This window comes from Hypanus sabinus, chromosome 31, assembly GCF_030144855.1.
Source record: "Hypanus sabinus isolate sHypSab1 chromosome 31, sHypSab1.hap1, whole genome shotgun sequence".
Classification (NCBI taxonomy): Eukaryota; Metazoa; Chordata; class Chondrichthyes; order Myliobatiformes; family Dasyatidae; genus Hypanus; species Hypanus sabinus.
Genome location: NC_082736.1, coordinates 21,476,609 through 21,500,979, shown reverse-complemented (window position 1 = coordinate 21,500,979; position 24,371 = coordinate 21,476,609). Strand labels below are relative to the sequence as shown.

Genomic DNA, 24,371 nt, shown 5'->3' with positions numbered 1-24,371 from the left:
GAGCTGGAAAGAGAGTGAGGGGAGAGAGAGAGAGAGCTGGAAAGAGAGGGGACAGAAAGCTGGAAAGAGACAGTGAGGGGAGGAGAGAGAGAGCTGGAAAGAGACAGTGAGGGGAGGAGAGAGAGCTGGAAAGAGACGGAGGGGAGGAGAGAGAGCTGGAAAGAGAGTGAGGGGAGAGAGAGAGCTGGAAAGAGATGGAGGGGAGGAGAGAGAGCTGGAAAGAGACTGAGGGGAGGAGAGAGAGAGAGCTGGAAAGAGTGAGGGGAGAGAGCTGGAAAGAGGGAGGGGAGGGGAGAGAGTGGGGAGGAGAGAGAGAGCTGGAAGGAGGGGAGAGAGCTGGAAAGAGATGGTGGGGAGGGGAGAGAGTGAGGAGAGGAGAGAGAGCTGGAAAGAGAGTGCAGAGAGAGAGAGAGAGCTGGAAAGGGAGGGGAGGGGAGAGAGAGCTGGAAAGAGACGGAGGGGAGGAGAGAGAGCTGGAAAGAGATGGAGGGGAGGAGAGAGAGCTGGAAAGAGATGGAGGGGAGGGGAGAGAGTGAGGGGAAGAGAGAGAGCTGGAAAGAGATGGAGGGGAGGAGAGAGAGAGAGAGAGAGCTGGAAAGAGACAGAGGGGAGGAGAGAGAGCTGGAAAGAGATGGAGGGGAGGAGAGAGAGCTGGAAAGAGACGGAGGGGAGGAGAGAGAGCTGGAAAGAGTGAGGGGAGGAGAGAGAGAGAGCTGGAAAGAGACAGTGAGGGGAGGAGAGAGAGCTGGAAAGAGAGAGGGGAGGGGAGAGAGAGCTGGAAAGAGACTGAGGAGAGAGAGAGAGAGCTGGAAAGAGACGGAGGGGAGGGGAGAGAGAGAGAGCTGGAAAGTGAGGAGAGAGAGAGCTGGAAAGAGGGAGGAGAGAGAGAGAGCTGGAAAGAGAGAGGGGAGGGGAGAGAGAGCTGGAAAGAGTGAGGAGAGAGAGAGAGCTGGAAAGAGACGGAGGGGAGGGGAGGGAGAGAGAGCTGGAAAGAGTGAGGAGAGAGAGAGAGCTGAAAAGAGACAGAGGGGAGGGGAGAGAGAGAGAGAGCTGGAAAGAGACTGAGGAGAGAGAGAGAGAGCTAAAAAGAGACGGAGGGGAGAGAGAGAGTGCTGGAAAGAGACAGAGGGGAGGGGAGAGAGAGAGAGCTGGAAAGAGACTGAGGAGAGAGAGAGAGAGAGCTGAAAAGAGACGGAGGGGAGGGGAGAGAGAGAGTGCTGGAAAGAGACGGAGGGGAGGGGAGAGAGAGAGAGCTGGAAAGAGGGAGGGGAGGGGAGAGAGAGCTGGAAAGAGACTGAGGAGAGAGAGAGAGAGAGAGAGCTGGAAAGAGACGGAGGGGAGGGGAGAGAGAGAGCTGGAAAGAGAGTGAGGGGAGGGGAGAGAGAGAGCTGGAAAGAGACGGAGGGGAGGGGAGAGAGAGAGAGCTGGAAAGAGACTGAGGAGAGAGAGAGAGAGAGCTGGAAAGAGACAGAGGGGAGGAGAGAGAGAGCTGGAAAGAGACGGAGGGGAGGGGAGAGAGAGAGAGAGCTGGAAAGAGACGGAGGGGAGGGGAGAGAGAGAGAGCTGGAAAGAGACGGAGGGGAGGGGAGAGAGAGAGCTGGAAAGAGACGGAGGGGAGGGGAGAGAGAGAGCTGGAAAGAGACGGAGGGGAGGGGAGAGAGAGAGCTGGAAAGAGACAGGGGAGGAGAGAGAGAGAGCTGGAAAGAGACGGAGGGGAGGGGAGAGAGAGAGAGAGCTGGAAAGAGACGGAGGGGAGGGGGAGAGAGAGAGAGCTGGAAAGAGACTGAGGAGAGAGAGAGAGAGAGAGAGCTGGAAAGAGACAGAGGGGAGGAGAGAGAGAGAGCTGGAAAGAGACGGAGGGGAGGGGAGAGAGAGAGCTGGAAAGAGACGGAGGGGAGGGGAGAGAGAGCTGGAAAGAGACGGAGGGGAGGGGAGAGAGAGAGAGCTGGAAAGAGACGGAGGGGAGGGGAGAGAGAGAGAGCTGGAAAGAGAGAGGGAGGTGGAAAAGGCGAGGGGCTGTGGGGTTATCTGGCAAAGAGCAGAAACCCTGGGCTGAGGTAAGGACTGTGAACAACAGCTGTTTCCTTGGGCCCACACGTGGAGCTTGCGTCTGAACACAGCACAGTGCGAACGAACAGTGTCCGATTAACCTGAATCAGAGCCTGGATTTGCCCACTGCTGAAGTGTGAGAGACGAGACAGAAACTGAGGATGGACCCCACCCCCCCAGCTGAGAAAGGCAGGAGGGTCAGAGTGTGGCTCACCTCCTCTCTGGCTGGGTGAGGTTACAAGGAAACCTCTGCTTCTAATTGGCCACAAGTGGCCTCCCAGGCCAACATTCAGCAGTTGAATTTAATACCCGTTTAACATAAATATTTACACTTCAAACAAGTTCCTCACATATTAAATGCATGAGGGAAGACTTAACTTTCCTGTCCCAGATCTATAGGTTAGAGTTGTGGAGTGGGAGATAGCAGCCTGTGTGTTCACCGTGTGTCTGAAGGCGGGAGTACTGGGCATTCCCAGGCGGCAGCCTTTGCCTCCAGTCCAGTGCAGACTGCAGGGAGGGGAGATTATTGGGCAGAAGGGAAAGCTGAAGGATCCGTTGTGGGGAAGAGCAGTGGCCCTGGGTTAAACTCGCTCGGACCGCTAACTCATCTCACCAGTTTGCCGCATCGCTCTTTGGCTTGATTTGGGGAAACGGTCCAGAGAGCGCGAAGCAAACAGAGGCAGAGAGACAGCCATGATAGAGACACAGGACGAGGGGTGGGGAAGCTGAAGGGAGTTTTTAACTCAGCATGAAATGGGAGCTTTCTCCCTGGCTGAAGGATCTCGAGTCAAAGCGGGCGGGTGTTGTACAGCCAAACGTAACAGAGCCGGGGGTTGCCTCAGACAGACGGCTGGGGTCAGGGAGGGAGGGGTACGTGCGGAGGGAGCCTCACTCCCGGGGCTCGCTGGGGGGCGGGATCTTGTGCTTGCTGGGCTCCACTCCCCATATCTGCCGGGCATACTCCGCGATGGTCCTGTCGCTAGAGAACTTTCCCGAAGCAGCAATGTTTCTGATGACCATCTTGGTCCACTCCTTGGGATTCTGTGGGAAAGCCAGCGACACGGGTTAGCTCATACCTGTAACAGCCCCTCCCGCACTGACCAACCCTGCCTCCCCCCAGAAATACTGCACAGGCACACTGACCCCGATCCCATTTTATTCCCATCCCCTCCAGATTCCACCCGTCACCCCCACACACTCGGCACAAGCCACTGACCCCCGCCATGTGGGTGGACCCAGGGAGAAAGGGAAAACTCGATACAGGGTGCCAGTGCTCAGGGTTGACCCTGGGTCGCTGAAGCTGACAGGCAGCTGCCTCACTGCGACACAGGCACAGAGTCCGCGTCTCTCTGGGACTCCCCACCCCACGCGGTAAGAAATACACAGACCTCCCACTACGCACGCCCACGCACACTAACCATGTACAAGGCGCTAACGCGGTCCTGGCATTTGATGTAGTCCTCATAGTCGGCAAACACTTTGAACCTGCGGGGGGGGAGAAGGGCATTGTTTAGAGGCAGGGTCTCCTTCGGCAGCCTGGCCACCTCCCTCGAGATGGCGACACGCCCGACCTCCCTGTAACACCGTCCCAGCACACGCCGTGCCATTCAATACCCATGAATACAGCATGGCATTCCACCCAGAAACATGAAACACAGCAAGCACATACAAAATATCAGGAAAACACAGTCACAACACAAACAAAATTTAGTCCAAGTGAATGTTGAATTGATGAGACTTTATTATGAAAAAATCATTACATATGTCTCCATCTAAATGTGCAATTTATAGTAATTTCCAATAAATAGTATGTACAACAGGACAGTCAATATAACATAGAAATACAGTTGTGTCAGTGTGAGTTAATCAGTCTGATGGCCTGGTGGGAGAAGCTGTCCCGGAGCCTGTCGGTCCTGGCTTTTATGCTGTGGTACTGTTTCCCGGATGGGAGCAGCTGGAACAGTTTGGGATTGGGGTGACTCGGGTCCGCAATGATCCTTCGGGCCCTTTTTACACACCTGTCTCTGTAAATGCCCTGAATGGTGGGAAGTTCACATCTACAGATGCGCTGGGCTGTCCACACCACTCTCTGCAGAGTCCTGCGATTGAGGGAGGTACAGTTCCCGTACCGGGCAGTGATACAGCCAGTCAGGATGCCCTCAATCATGCCCCTGTGATTGAGGGAGGTACAGTTCCCGTACCGGGCAGTGATACAGTCAGTCGGGATGCCCTCAATCATGCCCCTGTGATTGAGGGAGGTACAATTCCCGTACCGGGCAGTGATGCAGCCAGTCAGGATGCCCTCAATCGTGCCCCTGTAGAAAGTCCTGGGGATTTGGGGGCCCCCACACCAAACTTCCTCAACCGTCTGAGGTGAGAGAGGAGCTGTTGTGTACACAGCCGGTGTGTACAGACCACGTGAGATCCTCGGTGATGTTTATGTCGAGGAACTTAAAGCTGTTCACCCTCTCAACCCCAGATCCATTGACATCAATCGGGGGTTAGCCCGTCTCCATTCCTCCTGTAATCCACAACCAGCTCCTTTGTTTCTGCGACATTGAGGGAGCGGTGTCAGGGCGATGGCTTCTCCTCTGTCGGCTGCCCCATTATTGTTTGAGATTGGAGCTGTGGGTTGCAACGCAGAGCTGTCGCAGATAAACACAACATGGCTCGTCTTCTGCTAAGTGAACTCCAGACTGGACACTGCACCATACCACCGGCTCCGACTCTTCTGTCCTGGGTGGCTGTAATCAGGCGACACCGCGGCTCGGGGCCTAGTCCTTGCTACGACCGCGGGCATGCAGCCCCGCCTTTCCCCCCCACCCCGCTGTCTACTAATAGCTCAGTGAGTCAGATTTGCGGCAGTCCACATAAACTACGTCCAACAGGGTCTTGCGATCACAAGGAGATAGACTGAGATGATCACTCCCCCGACGGTCCAGTTCCTTCACAGTTTCTCTGCCAATGGGAAACTCGCTGACGAGGTAGATCTGCTGCACTTTAACCACCCCCGGCTAAAGAAATTCCTCCTCTGGGGACGTCCTCCTCTTCCGAGGCTGTGGCACTCTCCCACTACCGGAAACATCCTCTCCACTTCCACTCTAACCAGGCCCTTTCAATGTCTCAGTGAGATTTTACCTCTCTTTCTTCTAAACCCCATCGGGTACATGCCGAGAGCCATCAAATGCTCCTTAAACATCAACCTTCTCATCTCCTGGGTTCATGCTGCATGCGTTTCTCAGTCTCCCTGTCATAACGATAAATATTGACCAGGGCATACAGGAGAACTTCATAACGATTGTGAAGATGTTGGACAACACCACACACAGACACTCACTCACACACACACACACAGTACTGGAGGAACACAGCAGGTCAGCCAGCATCTATGGAGAGGAATAAACAGTTGACATTTTGAGCCGACACCCTTCATCAGGACTGAAAAGGAAGGGGGAAGAAGCCAGAATAAGGGGAGGTGAAGGGGTTGGGGGAGTGTGAACCCCGAGAGAGAGGTGATGGGCAGAAGGGGAGGTGTTGCTCCTTGAACCTGAGGAAGCAGAGGAGCCACAGACAGGCACGTCGTTGTCGGGACGGGAAGTGGAATTGAAATGTGTGGCACCGGGAGACCAGGACAGGGGAGATTCCACAGCTCTCTCAGTGCCACAGGACCTCCGCGGGTCTATAAACTCAGACTGGAGAAGGGTGGGGTATCTCACAGTGACCTGACTCCAGTCGATACACACACACACCTACCCTTGCACAGTCCTTGCCAAATCATCACTGAGCCAGCTCCCACGACAGAAGCCCCCTTGCCCCTGGGTCAGGGGCATGACCGGCGAGCAGTGTGGGTAACTCCCCCTCCGCCTCACCTGTCGTGGTGCATTAGCATGTTGACGATTTCTTTGAAGAGGTTGGGCTCTTTCGGAGAGAAGAATCCATTGTTGATCTGGTCGATGGCCTGCTTCAGTTCGGGGATCCGATCATAGTAGGACTGGGCGTTGTACCTGGGGGTGAAAGGCATGGGTGAGAGCCGAGACCCCGGCAACCCTGCAGGGAGACACTGGCCCTCGACCGATCCCTCCCACTCGTGGGAAAGCAGCTGGCATAACATCCCACCCTGGTTATTCGCTCTTCCCCCCTCCCATTGAGAGGAAATATGGCCTGAGAACACGTACCTTCAGCCTCAAGAACAGCCCCGACCCTGCTGTTACTGGACCATCTCCTCTGCAATCTGCACTCCTTCCTCCTACCCACGCAGACAATGATCTACCTGGGCAACATGCAGACCAGAAGCTTTTCACTGCTTCTCAGGACAATTCACCCTCTGGACAATCTCCCCTACCCCGGGCAAAACTGATCAGAGGACATGGCGGACTAGCCCTGTTAACCTCCTTGGCGTCAGGATGGAGGGTCCTGCGTCCAGCAGGGGGCTGCTGAGGGCTGGATTCTGGCTGACCCCCCCGAGCAGGAGCCAGTTACTTCAATCGACAGCCCAAGACCCTGGGCAGCTCAGCGGGCTCTCACAGCTCCAGAGACCCGGGGTCGCTGTTTGAGGCAGAGAGGGTGTGTGTGTGTGGAATTTCCACATTCTCCCTGTGGCGCTGTAGGTTTCCCCAGAGGCCACAATGGAGAGATTCACGGGTCTGCTCAATTCCATCGAACAAACCCTTCCCCCCTCACAGAGACCCCTCCTGTATCTCCGTCCAACAAACCCTTCCCCTGCCCAACCACACAGAGACCCTTCCTGCACCCGTCTGACAAACTCTTCCCCCTCCCACTAAACCAGACCCCTCCTTTATCTCCGTCAAACAAACCCTTCCCCCGTCCCACCTCACAGAGACCCCTCCTGTATCTCCATCCAACAAACCCTTCCCCCGTCCCACCTCACAGAGACCCCTCCTGTATCTCCATCCAACAAACCCTTCCCCTGTCCCACCTCACAGAGACCCTTCCTGTATCTCCGTCCAACAAACCCTTCCCCCATCCCACCTCACAGAGACCCTTCCTGTATCTCCGTCCAACAAACCCTTCCCCCGTCCCACCTCACAGAGACCCCTCCTGTATCTCCGTCCAACAAACCCTTCCCCTGCCCAACCACACAGAGACCCCTCCTGCACCCGTCTGACAAACTCTTCCCCCTCCCACTAAACCAGACCCCTCCTTTATCTCCGTCAAACAAACCCTTCCCCCGTCCCACCTCACAGAGACCCCTCCTGTATCTCCATCCAACAAACCCTTCCCGTCCCACCTCACAGAGACCCTTCCTGTATCTCCGTCCAACAAACCCTTCCCCCATCCCACCTCACAGAGACCCTTCCTGTATCTCCGTCCAACAAACCCTTCCCCCATCCCACCTCACAGAGACCCTTCCTGTATCTCCGTCCAACAAACCCTTCCCCTGCCCAACCACACAGAGACCCCTCCTGCACCCGTCTGACAAACTCTTCCCCCCCCACTAAACCAGACCCCTCCTTTATCTCCGCCAAACAAACCCTTCCCCCGTCCCACCTCACAGAGACCCTTCCTGTATCTCCGTCCAACAAACCCTTCCCCCATCCCACCTCACAGAGACCCTTCCTGTATCTCCGTCCAACAAACCCTTCCCCCATCCCACCTCACAGAGACCCTTCCTGTATCTCCGTCCAACAAACCCTTCCCCTGCCCAACCACACAGAGACCCCTCCTGCACCCGTCTGACAAACTCTTCCCCCTCCCACTAAACCAGACCCCTCCTTTATCTCCGTCAAACAAACCCTTCCCCCGTCCCACCTCACAGAGACCCCTCCTGTATCTCCATCCAACAAACCCTTCCCCCGTCCCACCTCACAGAGACCCCTCCTGTATCTCCATCCAACAAACCCTTCCCCTGTCCCACCTCACAGAGACCCTTCCTGTATCTCCGTCCAACAAACCCTTCCCCCATCCCACCTCACAGAGACCCTTCCTGTATCTTCGTCCAACAAACCCTTCCCCCGTCCCACCTCACAGAGACCCCTCCTGTATCTCCGTCCAACAAACCCTTCCCCTGCCCAACCACACAGAGACCCCTCCTGCACCCGTCTGACAAACTCTTCCCCCTCCCACTAAACCAGACCCCTCCTTTATCTCCGTCAAACAAACCCTTCCCCCGTCCCACCTCACAGAGACCCCTCCTGTATCTCCATCCAACAAACCCTTCCCCTGTCCCACCTCACAGAGACCCTTCCTGTATCTCCGTCCAACAAACCCTTCCCCCATCCCACCTCACAGAGACCCTTCCTGTATCTCCGTCCAACAAACCCTTCCCCCATTCCACCTCACAGAGACCCTTCCTGTATCTCCGTCCAACAAACCCTTCCCCTGCCCAACCACACAGAGACCCCTCCTGCACCCGTCTGACAAACTCTTCCCCCTCCCACTAAACCAGACCCCTCCTTTATCTCCGTCAAACAAACCCTTCCCCCGTCCCACCTCACAGAGACCCCTCCTGTATCTCTGTCCAACAAACCCTTCCCCCGTCCCACCTCACAGAGACCCCTCCTGTATCTCCGTCCAACAAACCCTTCCCCCGTTCCACCTCACAGAGACCCCTCCTGTATCTCCGTCCAACAAACCCTTCCCCCGTCCCACCTCACAGAGACCCCTCCTGTATCTCCGTCCAACAAATCCTTCCCCCGTCCCACCTCACAGAGACCCCTCCTGTATCTCCGTCCAACAAACCCTTCCCCCGTCCCACCTCACAGAGACCCCTCCTGCACCCGTCTGACAAACTCTTCCCCCTCCCACTAAACTAGACCCCTCCTGCCCAAGTTTAACAAACTCTTCCCCCGTCCCACCACACAGAGACTCGTCCCCTATCTCTGTCCAACAAACACTTCCTCTGACCCTTCCTGCCCTAAGACTCTGTGCTCTACCCTCCACTCCAACCGTCTGGACCTATTGAGTACCATTCCCTCACCCTCGCTTGTCCATGGCCTCCACTTCATCCACCAGCATGCCGAAGATGAAGAAATTGTCCATGCCGGCCTCCTCGGCCATCTCCACGTTGGCTCCATCCATGGTTCCGATGGTCAGGGCCCCGTTCAGCATGAACTTCATGTTGCCCGTGCCCGACGCCTCGGTTCCGGCCGTGGAGATCTGCTCGGACAGGTCGGAGGCTGGGATCACTGCAGAGGTAGAGAGAGGCCGAGTGGCAGAAGTCACTGGCAGCTGAGAATCACATCGTCACTGTGAGGAGGGGGAGGGGGCTGGATTGGGGGTGAGGGGGAAGAGGGTTATTGGGGAGGGTGGGAGGGGAAGGAGCAGAGGAGGGGGGAGCCCTAACAATACACACAGACACATGTTAGTATTTGCCCAGAGCAAGCAGGAATGAAGGGTAGAAGGGATTAAGTAGGTTGGGTTTCAGCACGGGCACTATCGGCTGTGCTGTTCTACGTTTTAGCTGAGGTAGATCTGCAGCTAAACGGGAGTCAGTCCCAGGTCTGATTTCGGGACAGATACTAGCGCTGGCTGATTGGCAGGAGGCAACGAGGGGGTCTAGTCTGGTTGGCTGCCTGTGACTAGTGATGTTCCTCAGGGTTCAGCGCTGGGGACCACTTCCTTTTGCACGTTATATGTCAATGATTTGGATGACAGAATTGATGATCTTGTGGCCCATTTGGCAGATGATGATACAAAGATAGGTGGAGGGAGGGGCAGGTAGTTTTGAGGAAGCAGGAGGTCTGCAGAAGGACTTCTGCAAAGAAGTATATGGTCATGCACTTTGGTAGAAGTGAAAGGGTAGACTATTTTCTAAACGTTCAGACACCTGAAGTGCAAAGGGACGAGGAAATCCTCGTGCAGGTTGAGTTGGTGGTGAGGAAGGCAAATGAGATGTTTTGAGAGGACCAGAATACAAAAGCAAGGATGCAATGTTGGGGCTTTATAAGGCATTGGTGAGCCGTCACTTTAGAGGAGCAACTGACGGCCCTGGGCCATTACTCCTTGAATCTAGAAGACTGAGGGAAGGGGAAATCTCATTGAGACCTATCAGACGTTGAAAGGATACGCAGGAGACGTTTCCCATGGTGGGAGAATCCAGCACCAGAGGACACAGCCTCAGATTAGAGGAACATCCATTTAGAACACAGATGAGGAGAGATTTCTTTTGAAGGTGGTGAACACGTGGAATTCATTGACTCAGGCGGCCGTGGAGGCCAGGGTGTACTTAATCAGGAGGTTGATAGATTCTTGATTAGTTAGGGTGTGAAAAGTTATGGGGAGGAGGAGGGAGAATGGGGTTGAGAGGAAAATGGATCAGCCATGATGAAATGGTTAACAGATTCGATGGGCCAAATGGCCTAACTCTGCTTCTATGTCTTATGTTCTGGGGGTGTAGTTGGGCTTCTTCCCCCTGTCCTTCCAGCCCGAACCAGAGCTGAGCTCCTCCAGAATTTTGTGTGTGTTGCTCTGGATTTCCAGCATCTGCAGATTCACCAGGATGTTGCCTTCAAATGGAGGGCTATCGTTCTAAAGGGAAATGGGCGAGGCTGGGGTTATTCTCACTGATTTAGAAGATCATGAGGCGTATGGATAGGCGAGATAGGTTCTCCCCAGGACAGAGGAACCTGGAACTGGAGGGCATGGGTTTAAGGTGACAGGGGTCCTGACGGGCAGCTTTTTCCATTTCTTTACTGTTTTGCTGTCCACCTTGTGCTTTCTGTGTGGTTTTCAGTCTGTCTGGGTTACCGTTGAAGATCAGGGATGATGTGGAATGTGTGCCACCCAATTAGTGGGAGGTTTCTCTGATAAGGTCGGCCTGGGGCTTTTGTTTGAGAGGAGATGAAGTGAGAAGATGCCGGGGAGAACCGGTCGTAGCAAACAATCCAGTGGGAGACCCGTCTGACCGAGATGGATCGTGAGCAACGTTCGGAAGGTGGTCTGTGCCTTCACGTTGACCGAGGGCCCGGCGCATGAGCGACACAGAAGTTCAAGATGAGCTCCAACCGGTACACGTTTGACCGCTTAATTAAGATGGGCCCTTTCCTTTTTGTTATTCATCACTGACCCTTCAGATAAGATAATAAACATAATTCCTTTATATAGGTTACTGTCTGTTATTTCGTGGCATTGATTTGGAACAGGGTAGCGAATTATGCAGCATCCAAACCGAGGTTTAGGTGGGATCGAGTTTGATTGAGCCAGAGGTTGTCTTCCATGGCCGAGAAGTCCGAGGCGTTTCAGGTTGATGGAGAGCACAAGAGAAGTTCATCAGCACTCTGCTTGGAGCGGAGGGCTGTGGGTATAAAAGACGTGTGGTTGTGAAACGCACTGGGTGGGATGAACAAACCTTTCTCGGCCAGGGTCACCCGATAGTTCTCCAGGTAGATGACCTTCAGCCGGTCCCCCACCATGGGGTCGTTGTTCACCACGTCTCCGATGGCCGTGATGAGTCTGATGATCAGCTTGGCCATGTGATACCCGGGTGCGGCCTGCGAGGCAGAGAGAGGGAATCAGAGCGGAGGGCCTACGCTGTCTGCCCAAGCACTCTACTGCCCCGCCACCAAAATCCGAATGGAAAACACAAGTCTCCTCAGCTCCCCCGCTGATCCCTCTAAACCCACGTCTTGCACAGCCAGGAAAACAGCCCGGCTCAGTCCGTGGACCATGATGCCAGCTACAGTGATCCCACTTGCTCGTGTTTGGCCCATATCCCTCAAAACCGTTCCGATCAGAGTCCTTGTCTGACTGCCTTTTAAACTCAGTAATTGTACCCGCCTTTACCACCGCTCCACTGGCATGTACAGTTGTATCAACCCGCCAACCATGTGAAAAGTCTGGGCCTCAGGCCCTCTGAACGTCATTCCCCCCTCGCCTTACGCCTACGCCCTTTAGTTCCTGACTCTGTGAAAAGTCTGGGCCTCAGGCCCTCCGAACATCATTCCCCCCTCGCCTTACGCCTAGGCCCTGTAGTTCCTGACTCTGTGAAAAGTCTGGGCCTCAGGTCCTCTGAACATCATTCCCCCCTCGCCTTACGCCTACGCCCTGTAGTTCCTGACTCTGTGAAAAGTCTGGGCCTCAGGTCCTCCGAACATCATTCCCCCCTCGCCTTACGCCTACGCCCTGTAGTTCCTGACTCTGTGAAAAGTCTGGGCCTCAGGTCCTCTGAACATCATTCCCCCCTCGCCTTACGCCTACGCCCTGTAGTTCCTGACTCTGTGAAAAGTCTGGGCCTCAGGCCCTCCGAACATCATTCCCCCCTCGCCTTATGCCTAGGCCCTGTAGTTCCTGACTCTGTGAAAAGTCTGGGCCTCAGGTCCTCTGAACATCATTCCCCCCTCGCCTTACGCCTACGCCCTGTAGTTCCTGACTCTGTGAAAAGTCTGGGCCTCAGGTCCTCCGAACATCATTCCCCCCTCGCCTTACGCCTACGCCCTGTAGTTCCTGACTCTGTGAAAAGTCTGGGCCTCAGGCCCTCCGAACATCATTCCCCCCTCGCCTTACGCCTACGCCCCGTAGTTCCGGACTCTGTGAAAAGTCTGGGCCTCAGGCCCTCCGAACATCATTCCCCCCTCGCCTTACGCCTACACCCTGTAGTTCCAAACTCTGTGAAAAGTCTGGGCCTCAGGCCCTCCGAACATCATTCCCCCCTCGCCTTACGCCTACGCCCTGTAGTTCCTGACTGTGAAAAGTCTGGGCCTCAGGTCCTCTGAACGTCATTCCCCCCTCGCCTTACGCCTACGCCCTGTAGTTCCTGACTCTGTGAAAAGTCTGGGCCTCAGGCCCTCCGAACATCATTCCCCCCTCGCCTAACGCCTACACCCTGTAGTTCCAGACTCTCCTACCTGAGGGAAAAGGCTCTCGATCTGATCGATTCTTCCCAAATCCCAACTTCCTGAATTCCAGGGAAAATTAACCCAGTAATATCCTGCTCAACCAATATACATGAGAAGTAGGAAAAGGATTCAGCCATCCAACCTGTAAAACCTGCTCCGCCATTCAACCTACCTGCCATTTCCCCCACGACCCTCAATTCCCCTACTCTGCAAAAATCTATCCAACCTTGTCTTAAATATATTTACTGAGGCAGCCTCCATTGCTTCATTGGGCAGAGAATTCCACAGATTCCCCACTCTCTGGGAAAAGCAGTTCCTCCTCATCTCCGTCCTCAATCTACTCCCCTGAATCTTGAGGCTCTGTCCCCTCGTTCTAGTCTCACCTCCCAGTGGACACAACTTTCCTGCCTCTATCTTATATCCTTTTCATAATTTTATGTTTCCATAAAACCTTCTCTCATTCTTCTGAATTCCAGTGAGTACAGTCCCAGGTGACTCAATCTCTCCTCATAGGTTAACCCCCTCATCTCTGGAATCAACCTGGTGAACCTCCTCTGCACCGCCTCCAAAACCAGTATATCCTTCCTCGAGTAAGGAGACCAGAACTGCACACAGTACTCCAGGTGCGGCCTCACCAGTACCCTGTACAGTCGCAGCATGACCTCCCTGCTCTTCAATTCAATCCCTCTAGCAATGAAGTCCATCATCCCACATCAACCCAACTCCCTCCACACCGTCCCATCACACACTCCCGGGGTCAGACACAGAGTGAATCTCCCTCCACACCGTCCCATCGCACACTCCTGGAGTCAGACACAGAGTGAATCTCCCTCCACACCGTCCCATCACACACTCCCGGGGTCAGACACAGAGTGAAGCTGTTCTGATTGCGCTGGGAGAAATCGGGGAAAAACTACTTTATGAAGGTCTTGAATTGCTTGGAAATTGGTTTCCAACGTCCCTTGAACTTCTAAGTGAGCGGCTGGTTTAGAGTGGAAGCTTCGTTTGGAGTTTTTCTGCCAGTTTGGACGGGGTTCGTTGACGGCTTCGAACTGCGTAGCACCCTGCTGTGGCGGCTGGCAGCTCGCCTTGAAGCAGTTTCGCTCTCAAAACTGGAGGCAAAAGACGTTGTTTGTCCCCACTGACATCGGGGCGACCTCCTTCCATCTCTATCGTCGGGATTCTCGTTCGGTGTTGGAGCTGAACCGGCGTTTGAGACGTCTCGACCTCTCACGGCCTGGAAATTCGGCAGGACTATTGGAGCCTTTCCTGGCGTTGGAATTTCTGGCACGGAGCCAGCAAGGTACCGTCGAGTACAAACTTTTCCCGTCAGTTACTCAACTCACTCCGAGACTTTATAACCAGCACCACCGTATCATTCTCGGTTCGGCCACATAAGTAACATGCCGGACCAGTCTGCAGGGAGTCGCAGGCCTTTGGGGAGTTCTGCAAAGGCGGCTGCCTCTCTGTCCTCGGACAACGCCCTGTTTCGGACGGTGAAAGTTGAACGCGGGGTGCAATGTATTTTGCGAACTGGAACTACGCTGGAAAAGTGCGCGGAGGCCATGGAGGACTTGTTGGGGAGAGATGGTGTTTTGGCCGCTGAGAAGGAGTTCGGGAAGGCGGTGTTTTACCTGAGGAATGATGAGTTGGTGCATCGGGCCCTCAGTAGAGGGATCACGGTGAAGAACATCTTTTTACAGATGGAGCTAGTGACAGCTCCCACACAACGCATCGTCCTCGGTCACGTACAGCCTTTCATCCCCAACAAGGACCTGCTTCCCGCATTGGCCCGCTTGGGGCAAGTACGGTCAGAGATAACTGCCATCAGGCACAAATTCAGGAGGCGCACCCTCCGGACCGTAATCTCTTTCCGGCGACAGGTATTCATGAAACTGGACAGGGAGGATGAAGTTGAGGGCCGGTTTACTGTCCGGCACGAGGGGGTAGATTATCAGGTGTATTGGAGCTCTGAGCGCCCACGGTGCCATGCGTGCGGGGAGGTGGGGCACTTTCGGAGGGACTGTCCTAGCACCCGAAAACCCAGGGAGTCCACTTCAGGAACTTGTGCCCCAGCTACCTCTGCCCCTGATCCCATCCCTGCTCCGACACCTGTGCCGACCCCTGCTCCTGCTGCCTGCCCCTGACCCTGTCTCTAACCCTGCCCCTATTCCTACGTCTGCTCCTTTCCCCTGTGGTTCAGGCGTGTGATCCTGGGGCTACGTGTGGGGAGGTTCAGGCGAGGGACGGGGTGGAGTCCGGGCGGGGCAAGAAAGCGAGGAAGAAGTCGAAACACGTGAAGAAGTCGGCCCCCGAGACTGCAGAGCTCACGCCCATTTGCCCTGAGGTGGAAAGGGAGGCTCGGGGAAGAGTACGGTTGGACGGGACAATAGGAGCGGAGAGTACCGCTCCGTTGGTGAATTCTGCACCTGTGTGCTCCTCCGGCTTGAAGAGGAGATGGGATTGTTCCCCCAAGAGGGCAGAGAATGCAGATGAGGGGGAGTCCCAGAAAGGGGTGGGGATCCGGGTGGGAGTTGTGTCTAACCCTGAATCCCCAGATGTAGACACCAGTCCTGGGGTGGGTGGTGTGGTTGTGCATGAAACTAGTGCTGGGCTTGTTTGCACGCCTAAAACAGACCTGGAGCCCTCCACCCAGGACTTAGCAGTAAGCGCCTCCCTGGAGGCAAATGCATTAAGTAGTACAGGTGGAGAGGAGACCAGGCTCTCTCACAGTCAGCATCAGGCTGCCAGTGAATCCATTGGGCCAGAGCTGCTGGGGTCCCCTTCATGCCTGTCTCCTGGGGAGGGTGATGTAACCTGCATGCCGACCCCATCAACTAATGGCCTGCAGGGAGTCCCTTGGGATTTTCCCTCCATCGTCACAACTGTGGGTAAGACTGCTGCGATGGTGGAGCGGGAAGGTATAGGGGAGGTACCCGCTGTGCAGTGTAGGTTACAGGGGCAGCCACCTTATACACCACATGAGGAGGACGGTGGGGGATCTGTCTGAAGTGAGGGGTTGGAGGGGGATTCATTTGATAGCGAGACAATGGACATCCTCACCCCTCCAGAGAAGTCCCCATTGATACCTGTGGAGGAGATCAGAGAGTTTATTCACTCCTCTGTTGGTGCAAAGCATCGGCCTAAACTAGCCTCGCTTCGCTGGCCTAGCATGCCGAGGCTGGTGAAGTCCCTGAGGGTCATCCTCAGACGGAAGGGGAAGGGGAAGAGGAATGCCGTGTCAGGGAATGACAGGCGGCAGCTGAAATCCTTCCTGGATGACCTGGTGCGGGACATCAGGATGAAAAGCAGCCTCGCTCCTTCGGGAGACGGTGGGTCACAGGGTAGCGATGGTAGCAGTCGGGCCCGGAAAGCAAAGGATATTCTCGGTTTTCTTCGGGAGAGTGCGGCCGAGGGCGCCATCGCTCTCAGTGGGAAGGGGACTGGTGCTTAGTGTGCTCCCGACATGAAGCTTACCATAGCTAGTCTCAATGTGAACGGTAGCAGGGGCTCTCCCTGCAGGTATAACAATCTCTCAGTCCTCAGGGACGGGAGATACGCGGTGAGTTTCCTGCAGGAAACCCATACCACCCCGGGGGACGAGTCCGCTTGGCTCCTGGAGTGGCAGGATGGGGTCTACATGAGTCACCTTAGCTCCAACTCTAGTGGGGTGGCGATCCTGTTGGCCCCAACCTTCCGGCCAGAAATCGTAGGAGTCCAAGATGTTGTGCCCGGCCGTCTGCTCCACCTGGCTGTGCGCCTGGATGGAGTACCGCTGCATTTTATCAACGTGTACGCTCCGAGGCGCGGGGTGATGCAGACGCGCCTATTCTGTCAGCTGTCCGCCTTGCTGAGTTCCATCGATCCTGGGGACTGCGTCATCCTTGGGGGAGACTTCAACTGTACCCTCGAGGTGGAGGACCGCTCGGGCCTCCAACACGACCCAGCATCGGCGAAAAAGTTAAAGGAGCTAGTCGGCTCCTTTGACTTGGTGGACAGCTGGCAGAATCTTCACCCTGACTCTAGCGCCTTCTCCAGAAGATCGAGAGAGGGGGGTTCCCGGATAGACAGCCTGTATATCTCTCGGGCTTATGCCTCCCGCGTGTCGGCTTCCTCCATGCGGCCGGTGTCGTGCTCGGATCATCACCTTGTGTGGATGGAATATACTCCTCTGCACCCTCGGATGGGGTCTGGGTATTGGCACTTTAACAACCGGCTGCTGGAGGACAGCCGATTCCGGGATTCATTCCGAGCGTTCTGGGCCACCTGGAGAGGGAGACGGAGAGAGTTTGGCTCCCTACGGCTGTGGTGGGATGTGGGCAAGGCCCACATCCGGTTTTTATGTCGGGAGTACACTAGGTGGTCGACAAAGGGGCGGGACTCTGAGATTGAGCGGCTTGAGAGAGCGTTGCTTGACCTACAGTCCCGTCTTGGTTCGACCGGTGGAGACCATCAAACGTGGCAGGAATACCAGGAGAAGAAGGACGCACTCAGGAATCTGCAGCTTCAGCAGTCCCGAGGTGCGTATGTGAGGTCGCGGATCCAAATGCTGCAAGATTTGGACCGCGGCTCACCCTTCTTCTACTCGTTGGAGAAGTGGCGGGGAGTTCAAAAGCAGCTGGTGGAGCTACTGGCTGCTGATGGCTCCTCCATCACAGATCCTGACGAAATTATCGAAGAAGTCCGCACTTTCTATCGGTCCTTATTCTCACCGGATCCGTCAAATGCGGGGGCGTGCAGTGAGGTCTGGGAAGATTTGCCAAAAGTCAGCCCAGATGACGCAGCGCGTCTGGACGCCTCCCTGACTGGGGAGGAGCTGTCTGCTGCCCTTCGGCAACTCCGGAGGGGTAAGTCCCCTGGCTTGGATGGTCTGAGTGTGGAGTTTTATCAGGCTTTTTGGGATGTCCTGGGGGTCGATTACAGCCTTGTTCTAGGGGAGAGCCTAGCCACCGGGGAATTGCTCCTCTCATGGCGGAGAGCTGTCGTGGTCCTGCTGCCCAAGAAGGGAGACCTTCGCCTGCTAAAGAACTGGTGCCCGGTCTCCCTCTTGTGCGCGGACTACAAGATCTTCGCCCGGGCAATGGCCAACCGTCTTGGTTCAGTACTGAGACAGGTGATTCATCCTGACCAATCTTACACAGTCCCGGGCCGCTCCATCCAGGACAATGTCCACCTAGTACGGGACCTGATCCACCTGCACCAGGAGACTGGGTCCCCGGCAGCGTTTCTTTCTCTTGACCAGGAGAAGGCGTTTGACCGGGTAGACCACAGTTTCCTGGTGGGCACTCTGCAGGCCTTTGGGCTCGGACCACACTTTGTGGCCCGAGTTCGGCTCCTCTACTCTGCCGCAGAGTGCCTTGTTAAGGTCAATGGATCACTGGCAGTGCCCATTCCCTTCAGGAGAGGAGTACGTCAGGGATGCCCCATGTCCAGTCAATAGTATGCGATCTGTGTCGAGCCATTCCTGAGCCTCCTACGGCGAAGACTGACAGGTCTGGTTCCGCGTGAACCGGACATGGAGGTCGTCCTCTCGGCCTACGCCGATGATGTACTCCTCATGATGACAGATCCCAATGACCTGCGGAAGATGCGCAAGTGCCAAGACGTTTTCTCGGCGGCATCCTCCGCCAGGATCAGCTGGGCGAAATGTTCCGGACTCTTAGTGGGTCAGTGGCAGGTGAACTCCCTGCCGGAGGAGATGAGAGCTTTTGAGTGGAGTACTAGGCGTCTCCTCTATCTGGGAGTCTACCTGAGTCCTTCTGGGGAGACCTGGCTGGTGAACTGGCAGGACCTGGAGATGAAAGTCATGGCCCGGCTGGGGCGCTGGTCAGGCCTTCTCAGGGTGCTTTCCTATCGAGGCAGGGTGGTGGTCATAAACCAGCTGGTGGCCTCCATGTTGTGGTATCAGATGGTCACCTTGGCCCCTCCTGCCCTGTTTGTTGCAAGACTGCAGAGGAAATTAGTGGACTTCTTCTGGGGCAACAGGAAACACTGGGTCTCTGCAGCGGTCTTGAGTCTCCCAGTGGGAGAGGGCGGACAGTCGCTGGTGTGCATCCGAACGCAGCTGGCGGCTCTCCACCTCAGGACTCTGCAGAGATTCCTGTACGCCGAGCACCCTCCCAGGTGGCACGTGTTGGCGACTTTCTTCCTCCAGAGGGGCTGCTGTCTTCATGAAGACATGCGGCTACCACCGGCGGGTGTCAGCCGTACTGCTTTGCGGAGTCTGCCCGGCTTCTATCAGGACCTACTGAGAGTCTGGAACATGGTCGCCTCAGGCCGGAAATCCCCTCCTCAAGCGGAGGGCAGGGTCCTGGCCGACCCTTGCCCTACCTCAGTGGCTGTCGGTGCGGCTCAGTTGTGTGGACCGACTCAGGCCGAGCTGCTGGTCGGGCACAGACCTCGCAATCTTCTCCGGGAGCCGTGTCCACACAATTTGAGCCGTCTCTCATCGGTACCCACAGTCCCATTCAGGGATGCAAGTAGGAGGTATCTGTATGGGCTGCTACTCCACATCCTCCACTTCCTTACCCTTGTCCACCGTCCCGGCACGCCATGGTGGTCGGTCCTTCCACCCAGAGGTGAGGAGGGTCCCCACTGGAAGTCCCTTTATGCTGGGGTTCTTCCCATGCACCTGGGGGATCTCGGCTGGAGGGTACTGCATAGGGCAGTGCCCTGCAATAAGTTTTTCAGTTTGTACATGGACTTCCCACCCGCATACCACTTCTGCGGGCTGGAGGAGACCGTGTACCACATGTACATGGAGTGTGTGAGGCTGCAGCCTCTTTTTGCATATTTGCGTGGGCTACTTCTTGCCTTCTGGCTGCATTTTAGTCCCACCCTGTTTATATATGGTCATCCAGTAAGGTAGGGGGCATGGAGGGATGAGGATGTCCTAGTCAACTTGCTCCTGGGGCTGGCGAAATCCGCCATCCGTGGGTCTTGGAAACGGGTGGCGGGAGGATCTCCCCGGGCAGACTGCCTGGCACTGTTTAGGGGGTATGTTCGTGCCCGGGTAACTATCGAAAAGGAACACATGCAGTCCACAGCGGCCTTGGAGGAGTTTCGTGACCGTTGGGCTCCGCGGGGTGTAAATGCCATCGTGGATAGGGATGGCAACATTCTGGTGTAATGTCTATTGTCTATTTGTAGTGCAGTAATTGTGTTTGCCACTGTTTTGTATATATTGTATAGCACCGATATTTGTAATAAAGGATTTTGTAATAAAAAAAAAGGGGTCAGACACAGAGTGAAGCTCCCTCCACACCGTCCTATCACACACTCCCAGGGTCAGACACAGAGTGAATCTCCCCCCACACCATCCCATCACACACTCCTGGGGTCAGACACAGAGTGAATCTCCCTCCGCACTGTCCCATCACACACTCCCGGGGTCAGACGCAGAGTGAATCTCCCTCCACACCGTCCCATTGCACACTCCCGGGGTCAGACACAGAGTGAAGCTCCCTCCGCACCGTCCCATCACACACTCCCGGGGTCAGACGCAGGGTGAAGCTCCCTCCACACCGTCCCATCACGCACTCCCGGGGTCAGACACAGAGTGAAGCTCCCTCCACACCGTCCCATCACGCACTCCCGGGGTCAGACACAGAGTGAATCTCCCTCCACACCGTCCCATCACACACTCCCGGGGTCAGACACAGAGTGAATCTCCCTCCACACCGTCCCATCACACACTCCCGGGGTCAGACACAGTGAAGCTCCCTCCACACCGTCCCATCACACACTCCCGGGGTCAGACACAGAGTGAATCTCCCTCCACACCGTCCCATCACACACTCCTTGCGAGGACAGTACTGTCAGACACAGAGAGAGTTTAACAGTACTGCTGTTTCACTGCACAGAAAGAGAATGACTTTGAACTCTCTGCCACTGTTCAACGTTTCAATGAGTATTTGAGCTCCACCTGATACTTTCTCACACAGAAAGGGCTTATGGCTCGGACATACCTTGCCTCCGATCATGATCGTACGAGGTGTGTACTGCTTGTTGGGCTCCCGCTTTATCCCTGAAAGGAACCAGGAATAGAAACCATGTTAGAAACTGGAATCCTTCTCCAGTCCTGATCAAGGGTCTCAGCCCAGTGCCGCCCCACCTACAGAGCTCCTCCATCTCGTGTTGCTCAACAAAACACTTCTGACCAATTTCTCTCCGTCCTCAGAGGGCCCGGGTGGGTTGATAGAATCAGAGAGGGGAGAGTCAATGGTGTCGGGGAGGGGAGGGGAGGGTCGATGGTGTCGGGGAGGGTCGATGTTGTCGGGGAGGGAGGGTCGATGGTGTCGGGGAGGGGAGGGTCGATGGTGTCGGGGAGGGGAGGGTCGATGGTGTCGGGGAGGGCAGGGTCGATGTTGTCGGGGAGGGGAGGGTCAATGGTGTCGGGGGGGTCGATGGTGGAGGGGAGGGTCGATGGTCTCGGGGAGGGGAGGGTCGATGTTGTCGGGGAAGGGAGGGTCAATGGTGTCGGGGAGGGGAGGGGAGGGTCGATGTTGTCGGGGAAGGGAGGGTCAATGGTGTCGGGGAGGGGAGGGTCGATGGTCTCGATGAGGGGAGGGGAGGGTCGATGTTGTCGGGGAAGGGAGGGTCAATGATGTCGGGGAGGGGAGGGGAGGGTCGATGTTGTCGGGGAGGGGAGGGGAGGGTCGATGTTGTCGGGGAGGGCAGGGTCGATGGTGTCGGGGAGGGGAGGGTCGATGTTGTCGGGGAGGGTAGGGGAGGGTCGATGGTGTCGGGGAGGGCAGGGTCGATGTTGTCGGGGAGGGGAGGGTCGATGGTGTCGGGGAGGGTCGATGGTGTCGGGGAGGGGAGGGCAGGGTCAATGGTGTCGGGGAGGGGAGGGGAGGGCAGGGTCGATGGTGTCGGGGAGGGGAGGGTCGATGGTGTCGGGGAGGGTCGATGGTGTCGGGGAGGGGAGGATCGATGGTGTCGGGGAGGGGAGGGCAGGGTCGATGGTGTCGGGGAGGGGAGGGTCGATGGTGTCGGGGAGGGGAGGGGAGGGCAGGGTCGATGGTGTCGGGGAGGGGAGGGTCGATGGTGTCGGGGAGGGTCGATGGTGTCGGGGAGGGTCGATGGTGTCGGGGAGGGTAGATGGTCTCGGGGAGGGGAGGGGAGGCAGGGTCGATGTTGTCGGGGAGGGGAGGAGAGGGTTGATGGTGTCGGGGAGGGGAGTGGAGGGTCGATGGTGTAGGGGAGGGGAGGGTTGATGGTCTCAGGGAGGGGAGGGGAGAGTCGATGGTGTAGGGGAGGGGAGGGGAGGGTTGATGGTGTCGGGGAGGGGAGGCAGGGTCGATGGTGTAGGGGAGCGGAGGGTCGATGGTCTCGGGGAGGGGAGGGGAGGATCAATGTTGTCGGGGAGGGGAGGGTTGATGGTGTCGGGGAGGGGAGGGGAGGGTTGATGTTGTCGGGGAGGGGAGGGTTGATGGTGTCGGGGAGGGGAGGGGAGGGCAGGGGTCGACGGTGTCGGGGAGGGGAGGGTCAATGTTGTCGGGGAGGGGAGGGGAGGGTCGATGTTGTCGGGGAGGGGAGGGTCGATGGTGTCGGGGAGGGGAGGGTCGATGGTGTCGGGAAGGGGAGGGGAGGGTCGATGTTGTCGGGGAGGGGAGGGTCGACGGTGTCGGGGAGGGGAGGGTCAATGTTGTCGGGGAGGGGAGGGGAGGGTCGATGTTGTCGGGGAGGGGAGGGTCGATGTTGTCGGGGAGGGGAGGGTCGATGGTGTCGGGAAGGGGAGGGGAGGGTCGATGTTGTCGGGGAGGGGAGGGTCGACGGTGTCGGGGAGGGGAGGGTCGATGTTGTCGGGGAGGGGAGGGGAGGGTCGATGTTGTCGGGGAGGGGAGGGTCGATGGTGTCGGGGAGGGGAGGGTCGATGGTCTCGGGGAGGGGAGGAGAGGCAGGGTCGATGTTGTCGGGGAGGGGAGGGTCAATGTTGTCGGGGAGGGGAGGGGAGGGTCGATGTTGTCGGGGAGGTGAGGGTCGATGGTGTCGGGGAGGGGAGGGTCGATGGTGTCGGGAAGGGGAGGGGAGGGTCGATGTTGTCGGGGAGGGGAGGGTCGATGGTGTCGGGGAGGGTCGATGGTCTCGGAGGGGAGGAGAGGCAGGGTCGATGTTGTCGGGGAGGGGAGGGTCAATGTTGTCGGGGAGGGGAGGGGAGGGTCGATGTTGTCGGGGAGGTGAGGGTCGATGGTGTCGGGGAGGGGAGGGTCGATGGTGTCGGGGAGGGGAGGGTCGATGGTGTCGGGGAGGGTCGATGTTGTCGGGGAGGGGAGGGTCGATGTTGTCGGGGAGGGGAGGGTCGATGGTGTCGGGGAGGGTCGATGGTCTCGGGGAGGGGAGGAGAGGCAGGGTCGATGTTGTCGGGGAGGGGAGGGGAGGGTCGATGGTGTCGGGGAGGGGAGGGGAGGGTCGATGTTGTCGGGGAGGGGAGGGTCGATGGTGTCGGGGAGGGGAGGGTCGATGGTGTCGGGGAGGGGAGGGTCGATGGTGTCGGGGAGGGTCGATGGTCTCGGGGAGGGGAGGAGAGGGTCGATGTTGTCGGGGAGGGGAGGGTCGATGGTGTCGGGGAGGGGAGGGTCGATGGTGTCGGGGAGGGGAGGAGAGGGTCGATGTTGTCGGGGAGGGGAGGGTCGATGGTGTCGGGGAGGGGAGGGTCGATGGTGTCGGGGAGGGGCGGGTTGATGGTGTAGGGGAGGGGAGGGTCGATGGTGTCGGGGAGGGTCGATGGTCTCGGGGAGGGGAGGGTAGGGTCGATGGTGTCGGGGAGGGTCGATGGTCTCAGGGAGGGGAGGGGCGGGTTGATGGTGTCGGGGAAGGGAGGGTCGATGGTGTCGGGGAGGGGAGGGTCGATGGTGTCGGGGAAGGGAGGGTCAATGGTGTCGGGGAGGGGAGGGGAGGGTCGATGGTCTCGGGAAGGGGAGGGGAGGGTCGATGGTGTCGGGGAGGGGAGGGTCGATGGTGTCGGGGAGGGGAGGGTCGATGGTGTCGGGGAGGGGAGGGGAGGGTCGATGTTGTCGGGGAAGGGAGGGTCGATGGTGTCGGGGAGGGGAGGGGAGGGTCGATGGTCTCGGGAAGGGGAGGGGAGGGTCGATGGTGTCGGGGAGGGGAGGGTCGATGGTGTCGGGGAGGGGAGGGTCGATGGTCTCGGGGAGGGGAGGGTCGATGGTGTCGGGGAGGGGAGGAGAGGCAGGGTCGATGGTGTCGGGGAGGGGAGGGTCGATGGTGTCGGGGAGGGGAGGGGAGGGTCGATGTTGTCGGGGAGGGGAGGAGAGGGTCGATGGTGTCGGGGAGGGGAGGAGAGGCAGGGTCGATGTTGTCGGGGAGGGGAGGGTCGATGGTGTCGGGGGGAGGGGAGGGTCGATGTTGTCGGGGAGGGGAGGGGAGGGTCGATGTTGTCGGGAGGGGAGGGAGGGTCGATGTTGTCGGGGAGGGAGGGTCGATGGTGTCGGGGAGGGGAGGGGAGGGTCGATGTTGTCGGGGAGGGGAGGGTCGATGGTGTCGGGGAGGGGAGGAGAGGCAGGGTCG

At 57.3% G+C, this 24,371-nt stretch overlaps 1 protein-coding gene across 1 annotated transcript in view; it reads right to left on the bottom strand.

The window, feature by feature from the left end:
* Nucleotides 1-2,796: 2,796 nt before the first annotated feature.
* LOC132383700 (glycogen phosphorylase, muscle form-like) overlaps nt 2,797-24,371 on the bottom strand; it is a 111,054-nt gene continuing 89,479 nt past the window's right edge. The window contains exons 15-20 of the mRNA XM_059954890.1: nt 20,810-20,868; nt 11,357-11,498; nt 8,987-9,194; nt 5,919-6,053; nt 3,468-3,534; nt 2,797-3,090 (exon numbers count right to left, since the gene is read on the bottom strand). Of these exons, the coding sequence (XP_059810873.1) occupies nt 2,938-3,090; nt 3,468-3,534; nt 5,919-6,053; nt 8,987-9,194; nt 11,357-11,498; nt 20,810-20,868 (764 nt within the window). The 3' untranslated portion in view covers nt 2,797-2,937. The remainder of the gene's footprint in view (nt 3,091-3,467; nt 3,535-5,918; nt 6,054-8,986; nt 9,195-11,356; nt 11,499-20,809; nt 20,869-24,371) is intronic.